The 24123-nt window shown below is 46.1% G+C and overlaps 1 protein-coding gene across 1 annotated transcript in view; it reads left to right on the top strand.

Annotated features, from left to right (window-relative positions):
- LOC310795909 (adenylosuccinate synthetase isozyme 2) overlaps positions 1-24123 on the top strand; it is a 32498-nt gene that overhangs the window by 1514 nt on the left and 6861 nt on the right. Inside the window, exons 2-9 of the mRNA XM_083658010.1 lie at positions 10856-10958; positions 14147-14215; positions 14429-14479; positions 14692-14758; positions 17379-17486; positions 17967-18048; positions 18483-18609; positions 23076-23230. Of these exons, the coding sequence (XP_083514136.1) occupies positions 10856-10958; positions 14147-14215; positions 14429-14479; positions 14692-14758; positions 17379-17486; positions 17967-18048; positions 18483-18609; positions 23076-23230 (762 nt within the window). The remainder of the gene's footprint in view (positions 1-10855; positions 10959-14146; positions 14216-14428; positions 14480-14691; positions 14759-17378; positions 17487-17966; positions 18049-18482; positions 18610-23075; positions 23231-24123) is intronic.

Raw genomic sequence — 24123 nt, forward strand, 5'->3', positions numbered from 1 at the left:
TATTGTGATCTCTTTTAGCTAGGGATGCACCAATCCACATTTTTTCACTTCCGATCCGATTCCGATACCTGAATTTGGATATCTGCCGATACCGATATTATGCCGATACCAATATTTTTCTTGAATATACAGTATAGGCAAAGATTTGGCCAAGTAAAGATTTTTTTTTAAATATACCTTGCAAAAAACAGACAAAATTAAGAAAATATACAAGGCAAAGAACTAGGATGATGCAAAGAAGGATGATGGAACCCCCCCCCCCCCCCCTGATTCCGATCCGATCCGTGAATTAATGCCAATATCGGCCCCATCCCTAATTTTAGCAAAATATTGAAACCAGGTGTAGGGGAGCTACTCTGTGTAGGGGAGCTACTCTGTGGCGGACAGGATGACTGGAATACTGTACAGCTCCAGGTTATCAAGTGTAAAGAGATGTAGTGCCCGTCATTGTGCTAAGTTAAGCTGCCTTAAGTAAACATGGAAATTATAACAATCTTATAATATATCCGTTTGTTAATAATAAGATCAATAGCATGTGGGCAACGACTTTTGAGAAACTCAGTTCACATCAGCTTTTGGTTTTAGCACAGCAGTGTGGAATAATACACCCTATTCCCTCTTGGCTGGTTTGACTTTAAATCCATGCAGTTTGGTGGCTCTCAGCGGTTCCTCTCCCCTCCTTGAGACATTCTATTTACTATGCCTGCTATTGATAACAGATTGACATAGCTGCCTGGTATTGATAACAGATTGACATAGCAAGGATTCTCCTCTTGCCGTCCACGGAGCTGCTTCCTTGCTCCCTGCCAAGGCTGGAGGCATGTAAAAATAAACCACTTACTGGCAGTGTTTCTGCACAGCACGCACGCACGCAGAGTCGCAGTGTGTTGCGAGCAGATACTGTTCATCTTTTTATAAAAGCAGCTTTGCCAGCACTCTTGTGTGGTGTGCCTTACAGTACGCACCTCTAAGTTCTTAGAAGGTGGGGTGGGGTTAAGGTGAAAGCCTAGGGGTGTGTTGGGTGGGTGTGTTGGTGTGTGTTGGTGCGGGGGGGGGGGGGGGGGGGACACGGCAGCACTGGGAAAACACATTAAGGATTGGTGGGCAGGGTGGGATAGGTAGTCAGGGGTTTGCCGTATCATTATCGATATATCGTTACAATTCAATATTGGATCGTCAAAAATGCATATCGTGATTATCATGATAATGGCAATATTCCGACTCGCTGATGTAATGATGACGTACACAAAGCAACAACCAGCATGGCTGAAAGCGTTCATTCCAAAAAGGGGAGTGGCTTCAGTAGTGTGGGAGTGGTTTTGTTACAAAAGAGCACGTACAACAAAGCATGGTCATATTTGAAGGCAAACTGTTATGTTTATCCTGAAATATAAATAAAACCATAACACTTATTTTGTTGCAATTGTATGTTATTGAAAGTAATAACAAAATATTTCTCAGTATTTTGTCATATCGTCAAGAATATCGTTATCGCATACATTTCCTGAAATATTGTGATATTATTTTAGGGCCACCCCCACCCCTTACATATATATATATATAGCTGCTGTACCATGCCCTGTTGCAGTCCTGCATGTTGTCTTTCAGCACCTACGGGGATGGAGAGGCCCTACCCAAACCAACAGTGTCCGCTACCCAGCGCAGTGTCCAAACGTCCCCTATAGCTTAGCGCCTCCCTCCCTCCTGATTTGTTGCCTTGTAAATATAGCTCACTCAAATAATTTCACAGCCAATGTCTTTGTCTACATACTTTGTCTAGATATTAAATATCATTTTTGTGCCTGCCCAGCCCAACCCACTCAATGGGTCACATCAACACCTGTAGTAATCCCATTGCAGGTATCCGTTTTGATTGTGAACAAGAGATGACATTGTACTCACAAGGCGTAAAACAATACTTGAGACTAGGGATGTCAACGGTTAACCGTTAATCGATTAACCGTCGCTAACGTCGTTGTTCGGTTATTGCTGTCGGTCTATCAGTTAATATAAAAAAAAAAAAAAAAAAAAAAAATTTTTTTGTCTATTTACTCAATGAGCTCATGCCCAAACAAGGCGTGTCTATTTAGATGCTGAAATGTTCATGCTTTTTGTGTTAGAAATTCTAACACAAAAAGAATTTGTGTTGAAATGTTGATGCTTTTTGTTAATGCTTGTTAATGCTTTTTGTGTTAGAAATTCTAACACAAAAAGCATTAACATTTCAGCATCTAAATAGACACGCCTTGTTTGGGCATGAGTTCATTGAGTAAATAGACACACAAAAAAAAAAAAAAAAAAAAAAAATTAATATTAAAAAATTATGAATTAACCGATAGGTTAATCGATTATTAGCGTCGGTTAATCGAAAGTGAAATTAACCGAAAATTGACATCCCTACTTGAGACCAAAAGTAAGTTCAGAGTTTCGTGAAATTAATATTGTACATGATTGCAGTAAGTACATTATTGGAGATAATGGTTGTCTAGTCTCCACCTTGGCCTCTAGATAAGAAGCATACCTCAAAAATGTCATGCCTCTAGGGACCCTGTGGACTGGGAATCATACAGGCATTTAAGGAATCTGTCTAAAACTAAAACAAGAAATGCCAAATCTACATATTATAATGACTGTCTCTCTCAAGATTTTGATAATCCCAGACAATTTTGGAACCAAATCAACAGTCTACTTAATAAAACCAATAAAAGTTCCATAAACTCAATGAGAATTAATAATGAAATTGTGGGTGATCCTGCAACTATTTCTAAAGCCTTCAATAAACACTTTTCTTCTATCTGCTCCTCTTCCTCTGCTCACTTTTCCAACTCTACTAGTTCCGCGCACACCACTAGAGGTAGTAATGACTTTTCCTTTAGAAAAATGTTACCTGTTGAGGTCCTGAATGTTGCCCGAGAACTGAAGGAGAGCAGTGGTGCTGGTCCAGATGGATTGGAGGCCAGGTTTATTAAGCTTGCTTCTCATTTACTGATGTTTCCACTTGCCAATTTATTCAATATGTCTCTGTCTTCTTGCACACTCCCAGCCATATGGAAATGTTCCAGAATAACTCCACTTCACAAAGGTGGTGATCCCCTTGATCCCAATAACTATAGACCGATTTCTGTTATCAGTGCTGTTGCAAAAATATTTGAAAAACTAATTTACAATCAATTATCCCAGTACCTCAACCACTTCAATTTATTATCCCAATCTCAATCTGGTTTCAGGCCGAATTTCTCCACCACTACTGCTCTTCTTAAATTCACTAATCATGTTACTTCATCCTTTGATCATGGTCAGTTTACGGGCTCTATCTTTGTTGATCTTACCAAGGCGTTTGATATGGTTGACCATCATCTGCTTCTTGATAAGCTTTACGCCATTGGACTGTCTCGTCAGGCTTTGCTTTGGTTCAACGCATACCTGCATAACAGGCATCATTGTGTGCTATTTAATGGCTGTCAGTCCGACTATGTGGTTATGGAAAAGGGGGTGCCCCAAGGTTCCACGTTGGGTCCTCTCCTCTTCTCTATTTTTATAAATGATCTTCCGCAAATTTGTTCAGACTGTCATGTACAATTATATGCCGACGATACCGTCATATATACATCCAGTTCAGATATTCAACAGATTCAGAACTCACTGCAATCCGATTTCAATCTACTACAAAACTGGTTTTACAATAACAAACTGTTACTGAACAAAAAGAAGTCATGTTGTATGCTGTTTGGCACAAGGTTTAAACTTGCCCGTATCTCCAACACACTACATATTAATTTTTCTGATGGTTCACTGCTTGAGAAAGTTGATGTCTTTAAATATCTGGGCGTTTGGCTTGACCCAGAACTCTCCTTTAGACCTCACATTGACTCTGTGATTAAAAAAGTAAATTGCAGATTGAGAATATTATACCGTTCAATTAACTGTTTCACTTTCCATGTAAGAAAACGTATTATTTCCCAATTAGTACTTCCGATAATTGATTATGCTGATATTGTTTACCAAAACACCATAGCTTCTCACCTGTGTCCTCTTAATGTTGTGTTCAATAGTCTGTGTAGATTCATTTTAAGATGTCCATATCTCACCCACCATTGTAATATGTATCATTCACTTAACTGGCTATCTCCTAACTCTAGAAGACATTTTCACTGGCTGCAATTCATTTTCAAATGTATCAACTTCAACTACCCATCTTACCTTAAGGCTTAAACAGTACTTAGTCCCCCATATTTCTTTATATCCGCTTAGACACTCCCAATATCCTTCATTTGTTGTCCCCAATACTCTCACTCAAACCGGGCGTAGGGCATTTCATTTCAAAGCACCATCTGATTGGAACAACCTACCAAATTCTCTGCGCTCTACTACCTCACTGTTCATGTTTAAAAATGCATTACTTACTCATCTAAAAACAACCTGTTCTTGTTTCTAACTACTTTGACTACTGTAAATTGCCCTTGGGTGTGGGCGTGTGTGTGTGTGTGCGTGTGTGTGGGTGTGTATGCGTGTCTGTGTGTGTTATGATTGTGCGAGGTTTGTACCTCTACATGTTCATGTAAACCTGCAACTCTCTTTTGTTGTATTGTTGATGCTTTCTGTTCTTATGTAGGTCCCCCTCTAAAACGAGATGATTCATCTCAAGGGGTTTTCCTTCAATAAAGTTCAATAAATAAACCGCAGGGCTCTGAAACAGGTTCATCAAGTTAGATGGATGTTATAATGGATATAGATTGGATTCAACTACAGGCACCTTGGTTACGCCACATTTGGCCTCAATGTAGTGTCTAAACGAATGTTTGAGCTGGGCTTAGTTGTGGTGATGTTCTTGGAGACAATGTGTTGCTATAGAGAAGTTTGACCAAACCTAAGGCTTGGCTGGCTGAACACAAAGAGGAGCCTAGCCTGTCTTTTACCGGCCCTTTCCCTGGACAATGTGGTAATGAATAGTACGTGCATACGTACATGCTGGTTGCGTGTGATCAGTTCATCTGATAATTTCCCCCATATGATGAGATGTTCAGTTGCCCGGCTTCAGCAGCCAGACTCGACCGTACAGGCTTCATTTAGATCAACTCAATGAGGTCTAAAGTGCCATACATAGCAAGAGAGCATTGACTACTGTATATAAATACACTACGCACTGTCTGCAAAGCTAGCACCAGGAGCTAACACCAGGAGCTAGCACCAGGCGCTAGCACCAGGCGCTAGCACCAGGAGCTAGCACCAGGAGCTAGCACCAAAGCTAGCACCAGGAGCTAGCACCAAAGCTAGCACCAGGAGCTAGCACCAAAGCTAGCACCAGGAGCTAGCACCAAAGCTAGCACCAGGAGCTAGCACCAAAGCTAGCACCAGGAGCAGCAGGATAAAAAAAGTTCAGAGGGGCGGGGACCTCACACTGCGCAGAATCTGGTACAGGAGTTTGAGCTTCACTCTCTCCATTCATATATCTCAGTGGTTCAGGGTTCTAGAGTAATCAATAACCTTAAAGACGTTCTGTGTGTGTGCGTCTGTCTGTGTCTCTGTGTGTCTCTGTGTGTGTGTGCGTCTGTCTGTGTCTCTGTGTGTGTGTGTGTGTGTGTGTGCGTGTGAGAGACGTGTCCCGAAATGACTGACCTAAGTAGGGATTCTTCTTGCCCACATGGGGGTCTTGAACTCGAGACTCAAGGGTGGTTTCCCTACTCACTATGCCTCTCTGCTGCCCAAAGAGACAGTCAGAGACAGTCAGAGACAGCCAGAGACAGTCAGAGACAGTCAGACAGCCAGAGACAGAGACAGCCAGAGACAGCCAGAGACAGTCAGAGACACAGTAATTAGGTGAATCAGCCAGGTCAGGTATTCAGATAGGATTTCCCCAAAAACGTCCAGTCTGGTGTTTTCCCATGATGCACTGTTTCTGAAAAGCACCGAGCTCTAGTTTAGTCAGGTGAGATTGTGCTTTTAACTCTGTGCAGTGGAATCATTTGGACTTCCCTCTCATAAATGGCAAACACAAAGTATATAGACTCTCTACCAGTGGTGTAGTCTACCTTTTTTTAGAGGGTATACTGACTCTGACTCCCTCCCCTCCGTCGGGGGGGGGGGGGGGGGGGGGGGGCGTGGTTTCGGCCGGAAGTGGGCGGAGATTCGACCAATTTTTTCGTTATTGTTGTTCCTCCCCAAATTTACAGAATAGCTTCAGCTAGTGTCCTCTAGAGAGAGAGTGGCGTCAGCGGAGGACCAAAATGCGAGACTCATTAGCCAATGAACAGCCAGGAATGGGTCTCGCGCTACTTTTGCATGCTAAAATAAAGCTGATAATGTACAATTTGATTCAAGGGATGAAAAACCCTTTCAAAGTACAACACAAACTGTCTATTTTGCTGAAACTCGACAGTGCTGCTTTTTTTACTCAAGAGTTCCAGGACCTTACTTCCCGGAAAAAAACTGGTCCATTGCCCCACGTGATAGCCACCCGTCAATCTCTCTCTCTCTGCTCAATGCTGTAACACCATTTTATTTTGAAATTCAGTTGACTTTGCCATTTCCCACGGATATTGTCGCGTTTTTCTTTCATGGCTTGACAGAAAAAGTCTGCCTTCACGCGCCTAGTCGGCTTGAAAATAGAACTCACGTAAAAATCGGCGCAGCTCAGGCGAGGCGTGGGTACACGGAAGGTTCACGTTGAGGCGCCCTGTGTACACAGCCTCATTGACTAAAAAGGACGCCTATTTAAAAGCGTGGGTAAAGGCAAGGCTTGGGTGCTGTGTGTGAACGTAGGGTAACACACAGAGCGCACAGGGTGAATTTTATGAATGGAAATTGAAAACGATACGTATCATAGCGCATTTCCCAGTGCACATACGCAAATCTGAGTCATTTCGCAGTGTGTATACTGCGTATACCTGCGTATCACGTAGACAACACCACTGCTCTCTACCCCTAAGTGCTCCATAGCTGCTGCTCACAACACCTGGCTGCAGCAGGTGATCTGCAGGTGATCTGCAATCCATAGAGCTGTCCCGTGATGGAATGAGGTCAGTGAGGGGGTGGGTCAGTGAGGGGGGCGGGTCATGGGGTGTGTAGGAGGATCGGTGGTCCCGTGCTGCGGGAAAGTCCCGTGCTGCGGGACCACTGCTGGGTGGACATCGTAAAAGTCTCTAAAAAGGAGAGGCATCTGCTGCCCCCCAGCTCCCCCACCTCCAGGAATAAACCCCATGTGGTATACACACACACACACACACACACACACACAGCTTGATTTACCTCCTCGTCACAGCAGGACACATGAGTTGACTTGGAGCCTGGGGTTGGTCAACATGGATATTCAGGCTGTGTGGAAGTGAAATGGATACACAGCTTACCTTATTATCATACATCTACAGCATCTATATCTATAAAAGGGAGCTTTGGGGGTTGTTTTGTTCTCTGTTTGTTAACATTTTTGCCCCACTGATGATGTCATAGGAGGCATTGAGACATCACTGATGATGTCATCAGTGATGTCATCGGTGATGCAAGTCAGTCCGCACAGCGGTCCAGCTGCACGGCAGGCGAGGGAATTAGCCGAGCCTAGGAATCTATCTTATACCTATATAGGGGAAAGTGGGCAATCTCTGTCCTCTGTTTCATCTCTGACGGTTCTCTGTTTCAGTTTTGTCCTGGAAGTGATGTCATCACTGATAGGCATTGTGACATCATCAGTGATGTCATAAGAGCAGGTGAGCCCGCACAGTGGTCGAGCTGCAGGGCAGGCGAGGCCCCGTATGCGAACTGCAGGGCCAGCTTGGCGAGCTGCAGGGCGGGCAAGGCCGCACAGCGGCCGAGCTAGCGAGCCCCTAGGAATGGAGCGTGCGTAGCGCGTGAGACGCCTGTGGCTGACTGGCTGGTACACTTCAAACTTCACGTACCTTATTTTATTAGCCCAATGAAATGTTCAGGATAGAAGAGGAACTCCAGATGATGTGAGAGAACACACAGGAAACTTAGCAGCATGGACCCGTGACCGGCGTCAACGTTTCCTCTGATTGTTGAAATGTTCCTTGCTGTACCGCTCACTGTTCTGTAGCTGCTGTACCGCTCAAATGCTTCAAATGATTTTGCTCCTCCTCCTGATCGAGGCCTTTCCCTTCTTTTTTCATTCCTTCCTCCATCCCTCTGCCTCTAGTTTCTTTCTATTTTTTGTCTTTCTTGTTGTTGCTGCAGAGTGAGACCTCTCTTGAGTGTTGCAGAGTGAGTGTTGCAGAGTGAGACCTCTCTTGTTGCTGCAGAGTGAGACCTCTCTTTTTGCTGCAGAGTGAGACCTCTCTTGAGTGTTGCAGAGTGAGACCTCTCTTGTTGCTGCAGAGTGAGACCCCTCTTTTTGCTGCAGAGTGAGACCTCTCTTGAGTGTTGCAGAGTGAGACCTCTCTTGTTGCTGCAGAGTGAGACCTCTCTTGAGTGTTGCAGAGTGAGACCTCTTTGTTGTTGCAGAGTGAGACCTCTCTTGAGTGTTGCAGAGTGAGAACTCTCTTGTTGCTGCAGAGTGAGACCTCTCTTGTTGCTGCAGAGTGAGACCTCTCTTGAGTGTTGCAGAGTGAGACCTCTCTTGAGTGTTGCAGAGTGAGACCTCTCTTGTTGCTGCAGAGTGAGACCTCTCTTGAGTGTTGCAGAGTGAGACCTCTCTTGTTGCTGCAGAGTGAGACCTCTCTTGAGTGTTGCAGAGTGAGACCTCTCTTGTTGCTGCAGAGTGAGACCTCTCTTGAGTGTTGCAGAGTGAGACCTCTTTGTTGCTGCAGAGTGAGACCTCTCTTGTTGCTGCAGAGTGGGACCTCTCTTGTTGCTGCAGACTGAGACCTCTCTTGTTGCTGCAGAGTGAGACCTCTCTTGAGTGTTGCAGAGTGAGACCTCTCTTGTTGCTGCAGAGTGAGACCTCTCTTGTTGCTGCAGAGTGAGACCTCTCTTGTTGCTGCAGAGTGAGACCTCTCTTGTTGCTGCAGAGTGAGACCTCTCTTGTTGCTGCAGAGTGAGACCTCTCGTGACGTCTCTTGACCTCTCTTGAGTGTTGCCGAGTGGGACCTCTCTTGTTGCTGCAGAGTGAGACCTCTCTTGAGTGTGTAACATTGAGCAGAGGGCAGCAAAGCAGGTCAGGTTGTGATGTTCTTGTCCCAGGAGGACGACAGTTCTGTTTCTAGGCTCCACTGTCGCCTTTTTGTCTCCAACCTCAGCTGTGGTCAATCATGTCCAGGCTCTGTCTCCAGGGTCCAACATTAACATCTGCCAGGCTCTGTCTCCAGGGTCCAACATTAACATCTGCCAAGCACCAAATGCCAGTAGAATGCTGTCTCTGTCTTGTCTCTGTCTTTGGCGTGTATATAAGTCTGTAAGGGTTGCTACCTTTTGAGTCAGTAATAGAGGTCTTTGTCTCGTTTAAAAATGTGTTTCTGAATCTTCACTTCTGGAAACATTTCTGGAACACACATGCGCATGCGTCTGGACTCTGTTTCCAGGCAACTCGGTGATTTTCGCCAAACTTTGTCTTTTAAAAGAACAACCGCTCACTTTTTGGCACAACTATGCTTTTGATATAATAAGGTTGCCCCATGCGACCCTACCTGTGACGTCTTTAATTAACGAGTTTAATGCCCGACACAGACACAGATTACCTAATGAAAGTTGTCTGGTCCGTTGGAGGGCTCTTACTACAGTGAAGTGTTGAGACGAACATAGAAAGAGCCTGAGGGCTCGTCTGTAGCCTTGGTTTCATCACAGTGCTGCTTGGTACAACATGTGCCTGAAATTAAATGCAGGTGAGCTTGTTGCTGGCTTGTCAAACAACACATTATTTATAGCTTTAACTACATGTAAGATTGGTGGGATACTTTCCATATTATATCAACATGTCTAGATTTCATTAGGATATTTCAACGTGGGTGACTTGAGAATGGAATAGTGCCGCGTGCGAACAATCCATTCTATTTTTGTTTTGTTGAGAATTTTCCAGTAAGTTTCTATTTGAGAGAGAGAGAGACCTTCTTCAGTTGGCTCTGCTTTCGACTCAATATGGAACAGTGCAGAGTATATCAGGTACTGGCAGCAGCTCTGCTGGCTTCACTTTGTGTACATTGCTGCTTGTTGCTACTTGCTAAACTATTTAGCCCCGCCTTTCATGCCATAGAGACACTGCGGAGCGCGTCATCATCATCATCATCATCATCATCATCACCAAAATGGGGGAAAACACAAACTCCCGTCCAATCCTGGCGTTCTCCTATGTCGCGTGCATGGTCGGGTGTTGCACAAAAAGATCGTATATACGGAAGAGATGAACACTCCAATTTACTTCATTGACAGCAACATCCACATTTTTCTTCTCGCCAATTCTCAATGGCTTCCTACCATGGAGTAGAAAAAAACTTTAACTGGCGATTTTTTACATTCGTTGTCTGCGCAGGCCCACCACACAACCGCTTTTAGCTATGTTTAATTCAAGGTAAATGACGCTGGTGTGTGGAAATGAACGGAGCTTTTCCCCCGTGATGGGCGTGGCCTATTTCATGCAGTGTCTCTATATGCATTCTGCAGCACTGCTGAAATATGCCCCCTGCTGCTGAATTACACTGTAAAAAATACTATAGGAGTAGATCTCTGTTCATATACAATAGTGTTGTTGACTGTATCTCCTACTAGACAGCACAGGACTAGGCAGGCCACACTCTGCAAGCAAAATAATGTTTTTGTGCAAAGAAATTGCTGCTACAACTCCATCCTATAGGGGGCGCTGCACCTTATCTAGACGTCTCAGAGCGTACATTAAGTTCATGCCTATCTGTGTTTCTGTCTGTCTCTTGTCTCTCTCTGTCTCTCTCTCTATCTCTCTGTCTCTCTCTCTCCACAGGGCGGCAACAACGCCGGACACACCGTGGTGGTTGATTCGGTGGAGTACGACTTTCACCTGCTCCCCAGCGGCATCATCAACCCCAAGGTCACCGCCTTCATCGGTGTGTAAGACATGTGCACACACACACACACACACACATGATGATCCAGAGCCAGAGTCCCGACATCTCCTGGATGCAGCACTGTCGAGTTGCAGCAAAATAGACAGTTTGTGTTGTACTCTGAAAGGGGTTTTCCCCCCCTTGAATCAAATTGTACATTATCAGCTTTATTTTAGCATGCAAAAGTAGCGCGAGACCCATTCCTGGCTAATGATCGAGTCTCGCATTTTGGTCCTCCGCTGACGCCACTCGTTTGATCTCACCCGGCGTTACAAATAATGTGGTTGAGTTTCAATTCGTGTTAACGTAATGTGTTAACATGTGTCCTATCTATTAATAAGCGCCCGGGAAATTAACGTTAATGTTAAGACACCAATTTCACAAATACGGGCGTCTGCAACGTTACTTTACGGAATGGCATCCGCAGCTCAATTCTGCTACGTCAGCTCCACTCATCTGCAGGCTACGTCAGCTCCACTCCTCTGCAGACTACGTCAGCTCCACTCCTCTGCAGACTACGTCAGCTCCACTCATCTGCAGACTACGTCAGCTCCACTCATCTGCATGCTACGTCAGCTCCACTCATCTGCAGACTACGTCAGCTCCACTCCTCTGCAGGCTACGTCAGCTCCACTCATCTGCAGGCTACGTCAGCTCCACTCCTCTGCAGACTACGTCAGCTCCACTCATCTGCAGACTACGTCAGCTCCACTCATCTGCATGCTACGTCAGCTCCACTCATCTGCAGGCTACGTCAGCTCCACTCATCTGCAGGCTACGTCAGCTCCACTCATCTGCAGGCTACGTCAGCTCCACTCATCTGCAGGCTACGTCAGCTCATCTGCAGGCTACGTCAGCTCCACTCATCTGCAGGCTACGTCAGCGCTCCACTCATCTGCAGACTATGTCAGCTCCACTCATCTGCAGGCTACGTCAGCTCCACTCATCTGCAGGCTACGTCAGCTCCATTCATCTGCAGACTACGTCAGCTCATCTGCAGACTGTCAGCTCATCTGCAAGCTACGTCAGCTCCACTCATCTGCAGCCTACGTCAGCTCCACTCATCTGCAGTCACTTCATTAGCTAATGTCTGTCTGTCTGTCTGCCTGCCTGCCTGCCTGCCTGTCTGTCTGTCTGTCTGTCTGTCTGTCTGTCTGTGCGTGCGTGCTGCCAGAAACAATTATTTGACATATAGTAATACAAATTGGCCGATATGAAATCGAGATGCCTTCACTGTCCCCAAGTCGAGATGCCTTCACTGTCCCCGAGTCGAGATGATTAGATTTCTTTTTGCATAGTTTGTCCTCTTTCATTATGCTACGGCACATTCACTGCCTCCAGCGCTGCAGAGCTCGTCTGGGTTGGAGTCTGTTCTGTTCCTGGTGTTCATACAGTTTGTCTCTGTCTCACAGAGCACATTTTTCACATTCAAGGCCTACAGCGATTGCAGACGTGTAAGACAGATTTTTCCCGTTTGTTCCTGGCAATCTAAAAACAACTGTTGACTAAACTCATGACAAGCAAACTTTAAATTGAACTGTAGTGCGAAACATTTAGAATTATTTGAAATTGTTTGAAATTGCGTGTAACATTATTACCTTTCTTACCTTATCTTTGCACATCACGTCTGCATCCATCTGCTTTATTGTGATGATGATGATATATATATATATATATATATATACACATGATATACTGTATACCAATATGGGGGGGGGCTTATGATTGTTGTGATAATGATTGATTGAGACCTTATCGCCCAGCCAGTCCTGCTTCAAACTTCTGGAGCACAACGTGGAATTGAAGTCAATGAAGAAATTGGACAGAAAAAATGGCTTCAGTTCAAAGTGTGTCCTCTGTTCTCACTTACCTCATGGAAAATATTAATTACTAGCTCCAAAAAAAAATCCTGTTTTTCTCGTCAGTCCAATGTGCTTTTCCATACAGTGTGAATCATATCTGTACGTCCTGAAGGTTCCATGCCGTGTGAATCATATACATATACAATCATATACATACAGTGTGAATCATATCTGTACGTCCTGAAGGACCCAGAGCACCGGCAGCAGCTTGAATTGAATTCAACCCAACACACGGTTGCTACCAAACTTAGAACTCTGTCGACTCACTGTGAGAGTAGGGGTGTGTATTGTAACCCCGGTGCTCTGGCTAAATTCCCACACTTTCGTAGCTCGAAAAACGCCACTGGTTTCAGTATACATGCTACAGCATGCGCTGGGACGCGTCATCAGTGATGTTGACTGGTGTCGTGGGGTGTTTCGGGTCTGACAACATCATACACCCTCGCCCAGTAGACCCAGCCGAGGCCGATTACGACCCCGACCCGCGTCCCAGAAGCAGCCGCTCACGGATCAGCCTTCCTACTCTGTCTGCAACGTTGCCCACGGAAGGGTTGATCACGCCCAATCCGCTGCAATAGAGTTTAGTGCTACACCGCAGTATTGAGAGACCTTCGGTGCATGGAGGTCTAAGGCCCTGTGGGGTGATTCCAGGCCGGGCACCTCCTTCGTCTCACCAGAACCTCCTGCGGAAAAAGGCAATCCTACCATGCCGTACCATGGGCAGGGAGGATGCCTCAAGGAGGCCTGTGCGCTGCACGTCATTCACCTGCGCCGAGCACCTCGCTCTAGCCTGAAGGACCCCAGGCCGCGCCGATGTTTACGCAGATTTTCAGGAGGCTGATCCGTAGCGTTTGTGGATTTCTCCCTCACGAGAGAGCCAGGCTGGGGTGCTAAAACCCATCCCGTACCGGATGCCATCTCTCCGACCGTCAACTGTCTCTCCAGCTTGTCACCAAACTATACTTGGTTGTCACCTAGTCTATTCCTAAGTGTCACTGGCCAGGGGGAGCCAGGATTGTAGGTTTCAGTATACATGCTACAGCATGCACTCACTTTTGGTGCAATAAATAATCGAAACGGAACCCACCTAATCATCCCTCGTTACTTAATTGACTCTTTCTCAACTCTCCACCGTGCTAGCTGTTGTGCTAGCTGTTGTGCGGTGGTGAGCGTTCTGGCATCACCTGGGAGGGTGCTACACATCGGTGGTGGTTGAGTTGAGTTCCCTCCTCCCCTGATATGTGAAGCGCTTTGAGTAGCTAGAGCGGCGCCATACAAATGATCAGAAGCTGCAAACTGAAGTCTTGTTATATTTTCTCACCTCAGGAAATGGTGTGGTGATCCATCTTCCTGGCCTGTTTGAAGAGGCACAGAAGAACGAACGCAAAGGAAAAGGTCTGTGACCTAACCCTAACCCCAACCCCCCACCTAACCCTAACCCTAACCCCCCACCTAACCCTAACCCTAACCCCCCACCTAACCCTAACCCTAACCCCCCACCTAACCCTAACCCCCCACCTAACCCTAACCCCATCTGTGAAGCCCAATTAGGCAACATAAGCCAGTCTTCTTCAGTCAGAGATTCAGAGTGAATTTGTGTGTGTGCAGGTCTAAAAGACTGGGACAAACGGTTGATCATCTCAGACAGAGCACATATCGGTAAGTTCTACCAGGTCCCCTACTGAGCAACATTGTGTATCTCTGTGTGTGTGTGTGTGTGTGTGTGTGTGTGTAGCTGTGTGTGTGTGTGTGTGTGTGTGCGTGCCCTGCCTTCTCTGAGGTGTGTGAGTGTGTGTGTGTGTGTGTGTGCGTGCGTGCCCTGCCTTCTCTGAGGTGTGTGAGTGTGTGTCCCCTCTCTGCCTCCTCCACAGTGTTTGACTTTCACCAGGCGGTTGATGGCGTTCAGGAGCAGCAGAGGCAAGAGCAAGAAGGCAAGAAGTAAGAGACCCAACTGCTGCAACACAAGACGGCATGTTCACAAACATGGCTTTTAGCTGTAGGGCAGCAGGACTAGAGCTCAGGACTAGAGGCAGGACTAGAGGCAGGACCAGAGCTCAGGACTAGAGGCAGGACCAGAGCTCAGGACTAGAGGCAGGACCAGAGCTCAGGACTAGAGGCAGGACCAGAGCTCAGGACTAGAGGCAGGACTAGAGCTCAGGACTAGAGGCAGGACCAGAGCTCAGTACTAGAGGCAGGACCAGAGCTCAGGACTAGAGGCAGGACTAGAGCTCAGTACTAGAGGCAGGACTAGAGGCAGGACCAGAGCTCAGGACTAGAGGCAGGACTAGAGGCAGGACCAGAGCTCAGGACTAGAGGCAGGACTAGAGGCAGGACCAGAGCTCAGGACTAGAGGCAGGACTAGAGGCAGGACTAGAGGCAGGACCAGAGCTCAGGACTAGAGGCAGGACTAGAGGCAGGACCAGAGCTCAGGACCAGAGCTCAGGACCAGAGCTCAGGACTAGAGGCAGGACTAGAGGCAGGACCAGAGCTCAGGACTAGAGCTCAGGACTAGAGGCAGGACCAGAGCTCGAGTCTAGACTCAGACTTGGCCATTGTCCTCGATGCCAGCCTGCTTTTAATTGAGTGTAGGAAGGAGCTGCAGTAATTAGTCCTGGGACCCACAGAGCACTTGTCACGTCTTCCCCGTTCGTCTCCAAAGGAAGTCGTTGACTCACTTCCCATGAGTTCTCATGAGTCAACGTTCAGCACAAAGACTAGGCCCACGTGTGAAATTGTGCATCCACCCATTTCCTCGTGGTCCACCTCTCAGTGTTTGTTCTAAAAGACAATCACAGCACTTCCTGTTCTCTACAGTAGTACTTCCTGTTCTCTACCGTAGCCCCTGGAGGAATATTTGTGGCGGTCACGTTAGCGCTGAGGGCAGAATGTTGCACGCATGTTGTCTCTTCTTCCTTCTAGAAGTAGCTGGTAGCTAATTATTTTACAATTAATTTAATTTAATTCATTATTTGACATAATCTTACAGTCTTACCCCTTATGTACAAAATTCAAGTTACTTTGGGGCTGAGCTTACAACCCTAAGGCGAACGTTGGACAGAGTCTCTACTGTCTCCATCTGGTTTCCTCTCCAACTCTGGTCTGACGGCTTTTCTTTTCCACTTTGCTGGTTGCTCCATTTTCCCAAAGATGGTCGAACTCAGGTTTCTCTTTTTTTTTACAGCACAAGTGTGTGAGAGGGAGAGTGTGTGTGAGAGGGAAAGTGTGTGTGTGAGAGAAAGTGTGTGAGAGAGAGTGTGTGTGAGAGAGTGTGTGAGAAGGGAGTGTGTGTGTGAGAGAGAGAGAGTGTGTGAGAAGGGAGTGTGTGTGTGTGAGAGAGAGTGTGTGTGAGAGAGAGAAGTGTGTGAGAGAGAGTGTGTGTGTGTGAGAGAGAGAGTGTGTGAGAGGGAGAGAAGTGTGTGTGTGAGAGAGAGAGTGTAGCCCTTTTCCCACATGCGCTTTGTACCGCAAAATGACCGGAATGTGGTCTTAATGCCTGCATGTGAGAAAGGCGCCATGCCGGTATAAGCGCGACCCCGTCGTCCCCGACATTTCACCACTTTCGACCTAGTCAGAAGACCGGTATGCTCTTAAGGGGACGCAAGTGGAAACGGTTCCAGTCATTTTCCGCGACAGCGGTCCTTCAATCATGGGCGAGAAGTAGCCTACACACGTTGCTTAATGTTCCAGCGGGCATAATCTAATCATTCGCGCACATTAAAGCAAACTGGCGAAATGATCTTGTGATAGCCTAATAAGAGCAGTAGCCTATGTCAGCTTGCTGATTTCCGAAGGCAACCCCGGACACATCAAACGAAGCCAGTCTGCTTTCTCTACATACATACAAGCGTTGAGCAGCTTGCAAGCCTTTCTCGCTGTGTCTGTCTGTGGCTGCTGCTCTCGAGCAGAGAGGGGAGGGGGAAATCGGCTGTGTTGATTATGCTGGCGGCTTGACGCTGCTCTTAAGTCAAACGAGTGTGATTTATTGTGTGACAACTGACAAGCGAACTTATTTCGAGTTTTGCCGACCCCCCAAATAAGCTCCCCCCTCCCCCCGCCCCCACAACATACAGGCAAATTCGCTGATAGATTCCCACATGCGCGAGCCAAAGTGTGAAGGGAAATGTCCGATATTGACTTACAGGTAATTTTCCGGTACGCATGTGGGAAAACGGCTTGTGTGTGAGAGGGAGAGAAGTGTGTGTGTGAGAGAGAGATCGGGTGACTGGACACAACAATGAACTACGCCATCTCCAGAGGAACAAATGACGGAATGATAAAAGTAGTTTTGTGATGTTTCTTGAAGGAACTAAGAAAAGCAGACACACACTGTTCACCTGATTGGTTAAGCAGACACACACTGTTCACCTGATTGGTTAAGCAGACACACTCTGTTCACCTGATTGGTTAACGCCTGTGTTGGCCACTTGGATGGTTGACATGATGGACTTTGGACTTGTACGGAGTCAGGTGGATCCACACACCTGATCACGAGGTCACATATTGTAACTAATGATCTTTTTTTGTTTCCCTCTCTCCTCTCTTTTGGCCCCGCCCCCAGCCTGGGAACAACGAAGAAGGGGATTGGTCCAGTGTACTCGGCCAAGGCGGCGCGTAGCGGCCTCAGGATCTGTGACCTGCTGTCTGACTTCACCCAGTTCTCTGAAAGGTCTGCAACCATATTACAGGATCACCTCTCTGTGATCTCCATAAACCTACTTAGTGGATTAAGCCTATCACTCTTAACCCATTGATACCTGATGCAGCATTTGTGTGTGTATCCCTTTAAGACCGTTCGCGGTCTTAAAGGGATACACACACAAATGCTGCATCAGGTATCAATGGGTTAAAAGAGTGTAGGTTTTTGGAGAGTCCATTTTGCAGTACACCACAAGTTTAGTATGAGCATGGTACAGTACAATTGTTCTTTTCTGCACGCATTAGATATTGATCTCTAAAGCATGGGGGAAAAGGGGTTCATTTTTTATGGTTATTTGTGAGTGTTTCTAGGAATATTATTGTTATACGCAGTACACACATTGCATTGTAATGTAGGATTGCGCCCTATGAGTGCAGGGTAGGTCGTAACCGAAAGTGGACGACACCGAGATGAAATGAAATCAGAACAGATGATGTTTCCATGTTGCAGGTATAAGGTTCTGGCTCAGCAGTACAAGGCCATGTACCCAACTCTGGAGATCGACATTGAGGGAGAGCTGGACAGACTAAAGGTGATGAGGAAATCAAATAAAGAACTTGTCGGGCCACAAAGGTCATGCAAGATCCGCCAAATTATTTGCAAAACGTTATGATTGATTGATTTATTGATTGATTGATTGGGGGGGATGTAATTATTATTATGTATGAGAATTAGGACTACACAATAAATCGTATTTTCATCATCATCACAATATCAACATGCGCAATGCGAACACCTCGCAAAGACTGCCTGAAAAGCAATGAATAACAAAAAATATTTTCTTTACACGCGCCACGCATGCATGTCTGTGTGTTTAATAACGTGTCTGTGTGTTTAATAACATGTTTCTGTGTGTTTAATAATGTGTTTCTGTGTGTTTAATAACGTGTTTCTGTATGTTTAATAACGTGTCTGTGTGTTTAATAATGTGTTTCTGTGTGTTTAATAACGTGTCTGTGTGTTTAGGACTATGTGGAGAGGATCAAGCCCATGGTGAGAGATGGGGTGCACTACATGTACGAGGCTCTTCACGGTCCCCCGAAGAAGATCCTGGTGGAAGGAGCCAACGCAGCACTACTGGACATAGACTTTGGTCAGTACCTCAGGATATGTGTGTGTGTGGTGGTGGGGAAAGGGGGGTGCACATTGTCCGATTAGCTTTTTGATAAATACTTCATTTTGTACAGTTGAAACCAACCTGAATACCACCTTGCTGTGCACGAAGGCACCCTGCATCAGTCTTATCAGTCAGTCAACCAGCTGTGCATGAAGGCACCCTGCATCAGTCTTATCAGTCAGTCAACCAGCTGTGCATGAAGGCACCCTGCATCAGTCTTATCAGTCAGTCAACCAGCTGTGCACGAAGGCACCCTGCATCAGTCGTATCAGTCAGTCAACCAGCTGTGCATGAAGGCACCCTGCATCAGTCGTATCAGTCAGTCAACCAGCTGTGCATGAAGGCACCCTGCATCAGTCTTCTCAGTCAGTCAACCAGCTGTGCATGAAGGCACCCTGCATCAGTCTTCTCAGTCAGTCAACCAGCTGTGCATGAAGGCACCCTGCATCAGTCTTATCAGTCAGTCAACCAGCTGTGCATGAAGGCACCCTGCATCAGTCTTCTCAGTCAGTCAACCAGCTGTGCATGAAGGCACCCTGCATCAGTCTTATCAGTCAGTCAACCAGCTGTGCATGAAGGCACCCTGCATCAGTCTTCTCAGTCAGTCAACCAGCTGTGCATGAAGGCACCCTGCATCAGTCTTCTCAGTCAGTCAACCAGCTGTGCATGAAGGCACCCTGCATCAGTCTTCTCAGTCAGTCAACCAGCTGTGCAAGAAGGCACCCTGCACCAGTCTTATCAGTCAGTCAACCAGCTGTGCATGAAGGCACCCTGCATCAGTCTTATCAGTCAGTCAACCAGCTGTGCATGAAGGCACCCTGCATCAGTCTTCTCAGTCAGTCAACCAGCTGTGCATGAAGGCACCCTGCATCAGTCTTCTCAGTCAGTCAACCAGCTGTGCATGAAGGCACCCTGCATCAGTCTTCTCAGTCAGTCAACCAGCTGTGCAAGAAGGCACCCTGCATCAGTCTTATCAGTCAGTCAACCAGCTGTGCATGAAGGCACCCTGCATCAGTCTTATCAGTCAGTCAACCAGCTGTGCATGAAGGCACCCTGCATCAGTCTTCTCAGTCAGTCAACCAGCTGTGCATGAAGGCACCCTGCATCAGTCTTATCAGTCAGTCAACCAGCTGTGCATGAAGGCACCCTGCATCAGTCTTATCAGTCAGTCAACCAGCTGTGCATGAAGGCACCCTGCATCAGTCTTCTCAGTCAGTCAACCAGCTGTGCATGAAGGCACCCTGCATCAGTCTTATCAGTCAGTCAACCGGCTGTGCATGAAGGCACCCTGCATCAGTCTTATCAGTCAGTCAACCGGCTATGCATGAAGGCACCCTGCATCAGTCTTCTCAGTCAGTCAACCAGCTGTGCATGAAGGCACCCTGCATCAGTCTTATCAGTCAGTCAACCGGCTGTGCATGAAGGCACCCTGCATCAGTCTTATCAGTCAGTCAACCAGCTGTGCATGAAGGCACCCTGCATCAGTCTTATCAGTCAGTCAACCAGCTGTGCACGAAGGCACCCTGCATCAGTCTTATCAGTCAGCAGACAATTGGACTCGAGTCATAGGGACTCGGACTCGAGTCGACTCGAGTCGCAAATTTGACGACTTCCGACTCGACTCGGACTTGGAAGGTAAATACTTGAAACTCGACTCGGACTTGGAAGAAAATGACTCGAAACTCGACTCGGACTTGTGACAAGATCAGCCGAGTGCACCAGCTGGGCGTACGCCTAGGTTTACACGCTACGTCCGATGTAGAACTCAAAGTTACGACTAACTTAATTTTATGACTAGTGCGCACCCTGTATGCGCTGCGTCTGTGTATGGAGCAGGCGTAAAAGTTACACCCAAATGCGTAGCTACTCACTGACAGCTGTCTCATCTTGATCTGCGCGTGATGCGGCCGGAATCTTCTCCAAAAATATCGATCGATATGTGCTGTAAATAGACGTTTTGTTCGCAGGACCTCCGCTCGTCGGCGGGTTTTTGAAAGCTGATGCGTCGGAAGATCTTTCAATTTCTTCCTGACTTCGTCAACTGCCCGCAGTGCGCAGTCCGCCATCGCATTCAATACTGATTGCACTTGTGATCAAACTGCTTGTGTTGGCGCTGTTAAATTGAGCTGTGAGAACGTTTCTATGCTTTGAATACAACTCTATAAGTTTGAGCTGAGTTGGAGCTGTCTGTCAGCTGTCTCGAGCTAGTCTGAGAGAAGTGTGTTGCTTGGTAACAAGCACGTATTAACGTGAACGCGCACGTCTCAAATAATCTCTGCCTTGTCATTTTTTCTAACCTGTGACTCGACTTGACATAACCTGTGACTCGACTCGAGACTTGACTTGAAATAACATTGTGACTTGACTTGACTTGCCGACAAAAGGAAAGACTTGGGACTTGCTTGAGACTCGGGACCAATTGACTTGAGACTCGCTTGGGACTCGGATCAGAGGGACTTGGACAATTGTCTGTCAGTCAGTCAACCAGCTGTGCATGAAGGCACCCTGCATCAGTCTTATCAGTCAGTCAACCAGCAAGCCACTTTTCATTGACAGGTTGTTTGTACAGAAATGCACACGTTCAAGTTCAAGTTCAAGTAGTTTATTGTCATATGTATAATACAATGTATAATACAATGAAATTCTTTATGCTTTGAGCACCCTCAGCCTTACATACACAAGGACATGGTCACAAAGACCGACAGAAAAAGGGTGTAGACCTACATAACTATGTAGGCTACACGTGATACAGACATGTCTGTACACAGTACGTGTAGACATAACACAAACCACAATACAATACAGTACAGTAATGGTGAACAACAAAGTGACAGTGCGTTGCAGTGTGTGTGAGTCAACTGTTCAGCAGCCTGACTGCCTGAGGGAAAAAGGCGTCTTAAATCCACTCAAATCAAAAGGTGCAAGGAGCTACTTCTATTTGTTGACATTTTGTCTCTGTTTTCTCCTTCAGATAATGACTTCTCAGGTTCATAGCATATACAAGCCTCCAGGTTATCATAGTATGTAGTTATCCTCCTGGTTATTATAGTAGCCAGTGAACCTTCATAGCTGACATGCCATTATGGAGAGCTCTGACGGCACTGAGCAGATTACGTGACAGTCAAGTGTCCCTCGCTGAATCAGTATTATCATAACAGCATGCTTGTAATAACCGTGGTGACAGCGTGACACAGGGCACAGACAGGGCACACTATGCAAACAACCTTGTCTCTGTCGGGACATAGCAGTGTGGCGGCACCAATACTCGGTTAGAAACCGTTACGATCTTTCACAGAAGTATTCGGCCCAAACTTAACTTTTTTTTGGCATTTCACATTTTATGTATTCACCAAAACCTTTTGTATTAGTGGTGTTAGCATTAGTGTATTTTTGTGCTGAAAATGTTTATAAATATATATATTCTGGGGCTTTGAATCCTCCAGGATGGTCAGACATACAGCAGACCAGGCTGAACTTACTTTCTACCTTCAGGGTTTTGACCTCTGCCAGAAGATATCAGCTGTTCACAGGTCAATTAGCCTGAAGCAAAAGCTCGAGCACAGAAAGGTGTTTGAGAACCATTGTTGTGATTGATTGAACTCATGAGCCACTGTATGTGGAGACGGAGAAACCGGTCAGAGCAGACGGGTTCAAGTGAGGCTGGGCGGCCAGTCAAGTCAGGACAGGTGCGAAAACAAATCACTCTGCACTGTCAACATACGGCCTTGTCCTGACACCACCCATAGCCCTCACCTGCCCAACCCACACGCTGCTGTAGACCCAACCCACACGCTGCTGTAGACCCAACCCACACGCTGCTGTAGATGCTGTATGAAATGGCTGTTATTAAGAAATAGAGCTGGTATGATATGAAAATTCCATGTCACCATTAATCCTGTCAAAAATAATCATAGAAATGTGCTTAAAACTATTAATATGGCACCAAAACATCCTCGAAAAATAATGGTTACTATTATTTTTATTATTCAAATTTCTGTTGGCTTCAGCCATGGTGACGATTGACTGGAAAGATGCAGGCTCCCCCTTGTGGCAAATGGAAATTCAAAATAAATCAGGAAATCAATAGGAAGTCATACATTAGTGAGCTACACAGCTTTTTCAAGTCACTCGTGACAATATACACACTCATATGACGATATTCACGATTATACAATTAATGGAAATTCACCACAATTATGTTGGATGTTTTTTATCGCGATAGATGATAATATCTTATATTGTCCCACCCCTACCATAGCATGAAATAAAGCTTTTGTTACAGAAAACAGTTGCACATCACTCATTTGAGAGGACAGCAAACAGTTCAAATGAAATTCAATCAAATCCAATTAAATTCCCTTCCTCCCTTTTGCCCGCATGTTTGTTAACGAGTCTTTCCGAATGAATTAATCTGAAGTCTTCAACCCCCCCTGTCTTTGCAGGGACGTACCCATTTGTGACGTCGTCCAACTGCACGGTGGGCGGGGTGTGCACGGGCCTGGGCATGCCACCGCAGAATGTGGGCGAGGTGTACGGGGTGGTCAAGGCCTACACCACCAGGGTGGGCATCGGTGCCTTCCCCTCAGAGCAGAGCAACGTGAGGGCACACACACTCTACGTCTCGTTATACCTCCCGTCCAACATGCAAGTCTGTTAGTCCTTTACATCAGTGCTTCTCAAAGTGGGGTCCTTGAGGGGGTTCCCAGCAAAAAGGGGAAAAATTAATTTTCACTATAATTCCAGCCATAGTGACACAATGACAGAATGTAGGACTATTTTGGTCATTCATACACTTTTTGTCAAACAGCACCACCTAGAGGATCTTTTGTTACACTACCACCAATAACCAGCTTTCACTAGCCAAAGTTGATCAATCTGTGGTCTCTTGTCTCCTGTTCAATACACACACCGTATATTTAAATAATTAACTTGTTTGTTTTGGATTTATTTAGCTTCAAGAGTGCATTTTTGTTCTTGTGTGACCCTCAACACAGGCTTTGAGAATCCCGGGCCACTTACTGATACTTATGCTTATACTTATTAACCCACTCATATTCTGGTTTATTTCAAGAAAAACATTTTGGATAGTGGAAATTCTAATTGGCTGGTAACTTTAAAATCTAGCAGCCATATTGGCAGGTGGTCAAAAAAGTTAATTTCAAGTCCTGCAGGGAGAGCAGGTGGTGACATAGGAGTGAGTGAGAAAGGGATCAAATATGGGTGGTTAAGAGACTGAATAATGACATCACAACTGTTAATTTAAAATGTGTTATTCCTCTAAACCTGGCCTCAAATGCCCCAATTTCTTTGTGCCAGCGCCCTGGCGAAAAGTAGTTGGGGACCCCTGGTCTAGTGGCTCAGTAGTACTGTTCTTTTCTGTGGTTAATTTCACCATCACTCATGTCATGTAGAATTGTAGGAAGTTCTTCAACCGTTTGCACACACAACCCCATTCACAAAGTCGATATCCTTAAACTGCTGATCAGCTTG

Source organism: Poromitra crassiceps (genome assembly GCF_964638095.1).
Source record: "Poromitra crassiceps genome assembly, chromosome: 22".
Taxonomy (NCBI): domain Eukaryota; kingdom Metazoa; phylum Chordata; class Actinopteri; order Beryciformes; family Melamphaidae; genus Poromitra; species Poromitra crassiceps.